General features: G+C 39.5%; 1 protein-coding gene across 4 annotated transcripts in view; it reads left to right on the plus strand.

Moving 5' to 3' along the window:
* LOC105270112 (uncharacterized) overlaps positions 1-10,025 on the plus strand; it is a 56,537-nt gene that overhangs the window by 28,529 nt on the left and 17,983 nt on the right. For 3 of the 4 annotated variants that reach the window (XM_011310822.1, XM_011310825.1, XM_011310826.1), the window contains exons 2-3: positions 2,399-2,538; positions 9,383-9,555. In XM_011310822.1, coding sequence (XP_011309124.1) covers positions 2,400-2,538; positions 9,383-9,555 — 312 coding nt within the window. In that variant the 5' untranslated portion in view covers position 2,399. Of the gene's footprint in view, positions 1-411; positions 494-2,398; positions 2,539-9,382; positions 9,556-10,025 lie in introns of those variants that run through there. The other variant, XM_011310823.1, reaches the window with a different exon arrangement.

Here is a 10,025-nt window from a genome sequence, read left to right on the forward strand (position 1 = left end):
GATAGCATTAAAGCCGCGAGGCACTAGCCCGTTAATTGATAAAGTAATGAAAACTCCCGATGGTTTTTTACGTGTTAGGATTGTGAGGGAATTCACATGACAGGTGTCAAGTATGTGATGACAATGGAGGGAGTATAAAAATTAAAATCGACGTAAAACGAAGGCCAGTGCAAATAGCAATAATAATGGCGATGAGAACGAGTGGTGGGTATTTGAACGAGTGAGTGATTGACAATGCTGCACACCCGAGCGTAGATAACCCGACGATTATGGTGGTGTTATGGTGAATAAGGTTTAAAGCCCACAATGCAGCTAATGACACTGAACTCACTTTTGATGTTTGACCTCGTCTTTCTATTTTTTTTATTCCTCGTTGTTGTCTCGTGTCTGGTGTATTATCTGCCGGCAGTTCCGTCGAGTCAAATAGCACCCCACGAAATTATAAACGCAAGAGTCGCCCCGAGGGCTGATGCACCTGTCGACGATGTCTGAGGTTCGTATCAACAACTCCACAATATTATTTAATCCAAATGAAAATTGTCCATAAACGTATAAATATTTAAAATCAGTACATCTATAAAATAAGTACAAAAAAATAATTTTTGGAGAAATTAGGATATCTTGAAAAGAATTTGACCGATTAATCTGAAATTTTGCTCAGATTCAATTTCAGATTTTTAGTGTGAAGTTAATTTATTTTTATATATATATTTTTTTTTTAATCGATAAAATTATGGATTAAGGAGCTCCTGTTTGGAATGAAAATAGGGACTTGTTTTTTTTTATTCGAATCAAGTATATAATGTACTCGAGTCAAGTATGTAATTTTCTAGATACTTGAATTTCAGAGTGAAGTTTCATTTTTTGGTCTGAATGGCTGTTTCCACTGAAACATGATCGGAGTCTTTCACTGAATAGAGAGGTAGAACGATACGCCATCCTCCACGTTGATGTTTACCACTTGGATAGTACCACCGATATTGGTATGGTCAGCCACGGGAATTATTGGAAGTCAGACATTATTACTCGACCTCAGCTGACCGCTCTCAATATCGCATTCACATCAGCCTACACATGTTAATCCGCCCAACTGAAAATTCAAATAATTTTTCAACATGAAACTCATCAGTAAGGGGAAGAGAAAAATCTGGAAAAATATTTTCTGTCACCGATCTATTTCGCCAAATCATTTTATAGTCAATGGTCAATGGAATTATTTATTTTTACACGCTTTTTCTTAATTATTTTATCGAAAATTATTATCTATCATTTCCTCCAATGATCTCTCTTCAACGCCCTTCAAGTTTTTCACTTCCATTGATTTTACGAAGAATTATCGATGATAATCTCTCGAATTATTCCTCGCAGTTATTCATGTATTTAATTTTCATGTACAAACTCGCCTAATATGTTGTCCAAAATAGCAAAAAGCAAATAAGACTGATTAAAACAGTATCTAATATTTACTTTTCCATCAACATCACGATTAAATGCAATTATAAGTAAAGTACGATAAATTGGAAAAGGTCTAAAAGAATAAGAATAAAAAATTGCAAAACCAGCGGAGACAACGATTCCTGAATTATCAAAAAATAAATTGGGCGGAGAATTTTCCCGATTTCACGATGTGCAATTAAATGTTAAAACTTGGCGATGCAACCAGCGAATTTCCCCAGACGCTTTGCGCAAAGAAATTGAGAAATTCATTTTAGAGCGAGCGAGGAAAACCTTGAATCCACGCAAATTGATTTTTTTTTCTCTGGTAATCTTTTTATCGTGGAAACCAGATGAATCGAGGATGACAGGAAGAATGTTTGAGATTTAATGGCTGACGGAGTGAGGCTGAAAATAGGCTGATCGAGGTAGAAATGTGAAGATTGAAACGAGTGCGATAACTCCATTAAGTTTGCAGTCGGGGGCATCGCACAGTGGGCGGTTTCGACCAATCGAAGTGAATTTTTCCTGTGATTCAGCGTCAGGTGACTGGCCAGTTGCTCATTCCACATTTGCCAGATGCAATTCAATTTTCCAAGGGATAAGTGATTTATACCCGACTTAATCCTCATGATCTGCTCGTACGATTTCATTTGCATTTGCTCACGGAATGAGGAAAGGGCTTTTCGATGAATTCCCACTTGTGCTTCAGGATTAAAATATTGTAAAGCCCTCTTTCAGGGCCCATCCTGCGCTCATTTGAATCTTTAAAAAAATAGAAGTGTGGAATTTAAATAACGGATGCAAGGGAGCGACTGTCATTGCGCTGTCATTACTGAATCTGTGGAGCAAATGAGTTTTTACTCTCCCAAACATTGAGAGGACGAGAGAAAAGTTGACACGAGAGTGCCCATCGATAACTGACGATATTATTTTCTCATATTTATTTTGTATTAATTTTCAGAATGCCAACGGAGGTGAACGGGGCTCTGCCAGTGGTAGCTGGAGATGTCCTGGCACTGAGAGGCACCGGTTTAGCTGCACCAGAAACCTGGGCTCTACTCTGTCAAGCTGCCCAGGCCCTCCAAGACCTCTTCCTCTCGAGTAAGTACACCCATTGTTTAAAAAAAAAAATCCCTCTCTCCACCCCCAACTGTCTCATTATCTCCGCATTAATTAATCTCCTACAATGCCCCGAGCGCAACTGACTCGTCATTGTTTCCCCCAAAAACCAATTACTTGTTGATTAATTTTCCCTTTGAGTGGTAATAATTTATCTTTGGGTGGGGGTGAAACCAGAAGCCATGATGCCTCATTGAGCTAAATCTTTCGCCCTATTCCGCGCACTCGAAATATTTCTGGATCATTTGATCGAACAATAGGCACCAAAAATAGACGACTTCCGACAGCTCCAGCTCCCCGAGAAAAAGTATAAAATATTTCTCGAATTTCGTTGGGAAAATAATATCCATCGTTTTTTCTCGGTGCATCGAAGCGTCAGACGTGTTTAACACGTTTGTTTACGTCTCGTAATTCCTTTATTGAAATGCCGTACCTTTTGAAGTTTCTCGGAAATTGTAAAAGCGAAGAATCGCTAGAATTCTCAGGTACTCTCGCTATTTATTTTCTTCCACTTGATTGGAAATGAAAATAAACTCTATTTTATACGGGTTATTTTGAAATTCTGTCGGAAGCTGGTCGATTTCTAGATGAATGTTCGTACTTTCTGGGATCTACGGAATGTTTAAAAATGGTATTCAATGTATTTCTCTGTCCATTCGCCACTGTGAAAAATGCACATGGAATTTAGCCAATTCTGGACATTTGCTGTTTGATAAATGGGGTGTAATATTGTAAATGGATTTTTGATTCAGAGATAGATCACAGTGATCCAATGAAGTGTCAAATATCAAGGAATTCCGTGGAACTTGAGAATCTTATGAATAATCCATCGACTCCATTGTCCCGTACACCTTTCCAACCCAAAAAACTACTAATTTTATTTCTTGAAGCTGGTGGGGGGTGGGCCGCGTGGTGGGGATAGTTACATACAGTCGGATTCTACGAATTCGCTTCCCCTACAGCCCCAAATTTTAAAGATTAATGAATAAAATTTGCAGAATGTATAAATGCTGATTACTGAAAAATCGTTCAGACTTGCAAAATCTATTGCGGTGGAAAAAAATCATTGAAAGCTCCTGTCCGATGAGAACAATTTTGAATCCAACTAGAAAGACAAAAAATGTCAACCCACCTGACAGCCGATAAATTCCACACATGTCATCCATTTTCACCATTTCCCCTTCCGGAATTTTTGTTTTTCCCATCACCCTGTAATGTACGGCCGGGAGTTGGCATATGTACGTGGGTGGATGATCCTGTCTACAAAAATCCCACTGATCTTTTTTTCTCACTGCAATCCACAAATGCACCAGTTTCCAAGTACATAACCCACCACATACAGCCATATACATGTTTACCCGTCGTTATATTGGGATTTGATACGTAACTGAAGAAACGGCCAAAGTAAAAGTTACCTCAGGTATCGAATGACGAGGGGCTTTTGTGCGGGTATGTGATCGATTATTATCCGAGGAGTTGGTTGCGAAATGGAACCCCGAGCAGAAGGAAAAACCTTTAATGCACATCACAGTTTCTTTCCATTCGGTTTCCCTTTACAGAGTGAAAAGCGTGTTTTAAACCCACCCAGAGCACTTCCATCCACAAATGATTGATGCACAGATATTTCCATTTGAGCATCAATCGTTAATTTCCAATTAACGATAGTCTCCCTTCAGCTTTCAATTTGAGATTCTAAATCAACCAAATACCAAATACACATCCAATAAACATTCCAAATTAACAGCACCCTAGCTGGCTTTTCCCAAAAACCATCCAGCAATCTGGTCTCCAAAATTTCACCACAATTTACTAACAATTTCAAGCCTGCGCGGCATTCTGTCGTCACCCTGGATAAGTCAAAGGGCGTGATTGAAATCGTGACCTTCGAAAGGCATGTAACCTACTAGAATGTGCACATGACACGGTTAAACACCGAAACGGTAGGAGAGAATATGCCAGTGGCATATTGCCTCCCCCGTTGAGAATCCCAAATTACGTGCTTTAGTCGGATAAGCCTGGGCATTGAGGATGCCTTGTCACTGACACGATAATAGCCTTGTTTATCCTATTCCATATTTGATCATCCAAAATCTCTGGACATCAGGTACTCCATCATTGTCCAACCGAGAAATCCAGTCCCATTCCAATAAATCGAATCAATTGTCGAATGATTTTACCACTTAACTAGCAAACAAATTATCATCAACAGCCAATTAACGCTTGTACGCAGTTTGACTTCTTGAATTTTGAAGAATTTACAGTTTACGTAATAAATATTTGGTGGGCCCCGGGGTTAGTCGCGGTCGGTAAATAGTCATGTGCGTAATGTCTACAGGAAGGGAAAGCGTCCAATGTTAGTTGAGGCTGGACGATACCAAGGATTTCAGAAGGGTGGACTGCAGCCCTTCTGTTCATGCTTGTAAATAGCCAGGGGAGATCCAACCGTAAGGGGAAAGGTGGTGTAATTCCAACATATGAGGTTTACCCGGTGCTCCCAGAAGGGATATACACATTTCACGACGCTGAGGCTTTTGCCTTCCTGAAGGGAAATGATCCTACCCGAGGAATTCAAATTACTGGTAGCCCGTAGCAACTCTCGTATCATCACGCTTACCACGTGTAATCTTCTCCGACAGCTCCCAAAAGTGTCGTCGTTATATCCACTTTAGGGGTTGCTAATATTTTTTGATGAAGGGGATGGCAGTTGTGAGATGAAGATGAATGGGCTTCGTATGTCGTAATAAAGTGGTTTGCTGTGTTACAAATCCTACCAGAGAGCATCATTCGGGGATGATGTGATCAGTGTCTCTGTGTCCTGGGGATTTCAGTCAAGTTCAACGCTTCGTAATCCGTTTGTCTTCACCCTACTCTGATTACGTTTGAGTTGTGGAGATGTTGGATATTGAGCTATTCATCATTTCCACGAATTTATGACTCATTGGAAGATTTTATGAGCCAAAGGACAATTTACTGAAGTAGAAATCGTGTAGAACATTGCTAGAATGATCGTGAAGAGGATATTTAATCATGAACAACCCTTTGAGGTCAGTTTACCTGATGAGTGTCATTAGTTACAAGTCCAGATAGTAGTCTCTCGTTTCTTAACGGTTAAGGGTTACATCTTCGGTGTCTCTCAGAACTTGAACACCGAACTTCAATACTTCGTAATCCCCTTGTCTTCCCTTTACTTTGATGGCTTGGTGTCGTGAGGATGTTGGACATTGGGAAATTCGACCTGTGCACGAATTTATGGCCCAATGGAGGCATTTTACGATCCACGGGGGAATCAATTAAAGTAGCTATGATATAGGAGCTGCCACAGATAGCTACTAAGGCTATCAAGAGGATATCATAATCAGCACAAATTAAAGATTGCCCATTTCATCAACTTTTCAAGACCTGAAGATTGATTTTTCTTCTTCAATTATGATTTCTGTCATTTCTTTCACCTTCAACTTGAGTAGCTTTAAATTTCACACTGAAAAACCTTTTGACGTCAACTTGTCTGATAACCGTCATTGGGTACAAATCCAGTCAGGAGTCTCTCATTTGAAAGGGACGTCTTCAGCATCTCTGACGAGTTGAACACCCACTTTCATCGCCTCGCAATCCGCCTGTCTCCACTTCACTTTGATGACGTTGGAGATGATGGATATTGAGCATGTCAACATCTTCATGAATTCATGGTTCATTGAGGACGGCTGACGAACAAAAAGGAAGTCAATTGAAATAGTAATTGCGCAAAAACTCCAGCAGATAGGTGAGAAGGTGGTGAAGTGGATATCCTTTCAACACCTTACGATTGATTCAGGAGTTCAACACTGGATACTTGCCTGAATATCCTCACGAATTCATGATGCAGTTAACATTCTCCAGAAGCTCTGGATATGCAGAGAGTGCATTGTAATCAGCACAACTTGCTGGTGAATAATTTGGAGGGACTTTTATACTTCGAAAAGATTAGTCTCTTCTCCGTGAACTGCCAGAACTCGTGTAATTGTGCCGTCAAACCTCCATTTCTGTAAATAATTCAGCAACCAGCTAACAGACGGTAGTCTGTGGCTTTTGCTTTTTCGACGGTAGCTTGAACGATGAATGATGGAGGGAGGAATACGTAGTGGAGTGGATTGAGTTGAGCGCTCCTGCGGCCGTTCACTCTTAAAGGGAATACTTCCAATGAATGTGTCCCACTTTTTCACCCCCAATTAGTCCCAACAGATTCGATAATTAATGAGATTCACATTGTGGATTCATCATCCCTAATGAAAACAATTTAATACCCACGATAATTGCAACACCATTGAATTTATCGTGCGAGATAAGGGCGTCAGGATGAGAAGAAAAAGTGGAAATTATACCGGAAGTTATGTAGATAACGTCGTACGCTGGAATTCGAGCCATTTGCGTTGGTCGTTGAAGCATCCTAGGGTGGAAAATTTTTCGTCTGCTCGTGAAAGGGGAACATTCTCAGTCTTTTCTCGGCCCCTCATCTTTCATCAGAATTATATGTACGGAGAAAAAAACCCACCTAGATAACTGAAGGGGTTACATTATATGCAGCGACATGATTTGCGACTCGCATAAAGTGGCCTAGAGGCGGATTCTTATTAACACTCCCTTAGGCTTTGCAAGTTAAACCAGCAAGAGCCCAGAGGCTGTGAAGATGAAGTCAAAAGAATTTCTATTTGGATCCACGTCTGCGAAAATTCTGACGAATTCAACTTCAATTTTCTTGCAACCTCACATTGTTAGATACTTGAATTAAAGATCAATCTCGAGTTGATTTCTGAGAGTCCGACACTTTTGACTACCTCGAGGCAAGACTGCAGTTCATCACGAAGTACATTCTTCAAATGTCTTGAAACCCTAATTAGATCATTTTTATGGGTCAAATGCTCGATAAAAGTTAAATTCAAATTGAAAGCAGAAAATAGTGTGGAAGAGAAGTAAATACTATTTTAGTACTGAAGAACGAGATAAGCCGGAGAAATAGCATCTGTGCTTTTCATTGAGTTTATCTGAGACTTAAGTAACAGCAAAGTGAGTTTATTAAGCTGGCGCCATTGAGGTGAGCCTCAGCTGTGGTAGAATGCAATTTCACGGTGACAGGACTACAGCTCTGGCCAGTAAATGACAATCAATCAATGTCCACTCGGTTATATCCACGCCTTTCTTGATTTAAAGCCTGCATTTCAGGTGCGATAGCTCGTTTCCATCAGCCCTATTGCGATCTTTTATGGGGCCAGATGGTTTGATGCCCTTTTCCCTGACCATCTCGCTGTAAATCTAGCCCAGTGTCCACACAATTTCGTTGACCATTAACCAGAATCTGTGTACGTTCCTCTTCGGGATGAGGATGTCGGCTGAGGTACGTGGTTTTCTTTGATACCACAACAGAGACACATCCGGACACTTTACCTTGAACGTCGTCGTTTATGTCGGGTTAACGTTTAATTACTGGCTTGTGCAGCTGGTGACACTCTCTGGGGATAAATATATTGGGTCAAGTCGGATGTAACTGCGCTGTTGGAAAATTAAGAAATTTTCTGGACAACTCTCGGCGGAAAAATTACTTTTGATAATGAAAATTAACTTGAGGCAGAACAATATTGTCTTGTTAATTTTTTTTAATCCCGAAATCTTTGGGATCAGAATGTGGATTTTCTCAACATGTAACTTCTTCGGATATTATTTGTACTGGGAATTTATAAAATAATTACCAATTTCTCGATTAATCAAATTTTGATTCCTGATGTTTTAAAAATTGATACTCAAATTTACAAGTGTGCACATTTACATCATTATTTCAATTTAATTCTCTTTGTGTAGCGTACAATGAAGCTCCAAGGTTTCATGGATATACATTGTAATTTTACAAAACGATTTAAATGAAAAAGCACTGGCAAAGCATTTGTACGTCATTAACAAGTTAAATCCAGACAAATTCATCATGACGATCCGTCATTCATCATTCTAAACACATTCATCACTCAACTTTAGCTTACCCTAAACACGTAACACATTTTTTATCGGGAATAATACTCAACGTCATCATCCGGGAAAACACTGGATTTTGCGGAGAAGTGAGTGGGTGAAAAAAGTTTTGCTTGAATGGGTAATAAACGGGGCGTGAAAACTTGCTTACAGTTTTTGCCAATCATTGGGAATACGTCGATGCATTTCCCAGATTGATTAAATCCTGTTTGATCGGGGAAATACCTCCACCCGCATATTTCATTCGGTTTCCACCGAATTCCTTTACTTCGTTCCAACTGGAATTTCCAAAATTCAAGCGAGCAACAGTCTGACTCCCTAAAGCTGCACTATCAAACATTTTTCCACGGGAATGAAATCTTTGAAATAATCCCAGTGCCGTTCACGTAGAATTTCTCGATGCGAAATTTTATTGAATTGGTACCTGAATAAATGTATTATTTTCGTTGCCTCCGCGATTTGATTTTTACAATTTGCAATGATAACTGAAGAAATTTATTATTATATTCACCTCTTTTTTATTAACAAAAAAAATTACTTGCATTAATTCTTGGACGGTTGAAAATTAAAATCATTCACCAGCCAATGAAGTACGAATATTTTTCGTCAGTTTATTAAAATGGAATGTTTTTTATGGTAAGGGTAACTCATCTGATGGGACCGTTAATGTCCAAGCGATGGGGAAATTATCCGGAATTTAAATGACCCTCGGGCTTACAGTCCGAAACATTATGGGTCTTTGTTGCTCCCGTTACTTTGGTGGAATTATCAACAAAAGTTGGGGGTTAATGGGTTTCTTTCAAGGGTTTATTCGAGCTCCTGTTGTTTTCAGATGGAGGTGTTGTTGGTGGATCGCGTGCAGGACCAGTGGTAACACCTCATACACTGGAGCTAACACCGAGAGGTAGAGTGACACTACAGCTGGCACCACCGGAAACAGCACGAGCTTATTTACCACCCGAATACAGGCCTGGTCGCATGTACTCGGATACAGACTCGGAGAAGGTATTTAACAGGATACAAAGCGCACTGTTTTATTACTGAGATAAAAAAAAAATACTCAACGAAATGAAAATAGAACAGCAGTTGGCAATCCGTTGCTTCCGGTTGGATCAGCAGCCATTTTTCTGGCTCGTTTGGTGGTTGGACAAACCGAGAGAGATTCTCATGTTTCAATTAAACGTGTCCACATTCAGAATAGAAATTATTTCTCGCAATTCAATTTAATTGAACTCACTTCGTCAGACAAGTCTTTTAAATTACCGTCCGCCGTGTATCTTCTACATAATTTGAAAAGTCTTAATAATTTCTCCAATTTGTATTATGTGAAGTGAATTGTTATAAATATTGATGGTTAAGGGGTTACTGCCGATATTTTCTTTTATAATTTTTTTTTCTAAGTAAATCGTAGGACTTATTTGGAAGTATGGAATAATTAATGGGATAATTATTTAATTTTTCTGGTTGCATTATAA

Source organism: Fopius arisanus, unplaced genomic scaffold, assembly GCF_000806365.1.
Source record: "Fopius arisanus strain USDA-PBARC FA_bdor unplaced genomic scaffold, ASM80636v1 scaffold00078, whole genome shotgun sequence".
Lineage (NCBI taxonomy): Eukaryota > Metazoa > Arthropoda > Insecta > Hymenoptera > Braconidae > Fopius > Fopius arisanus.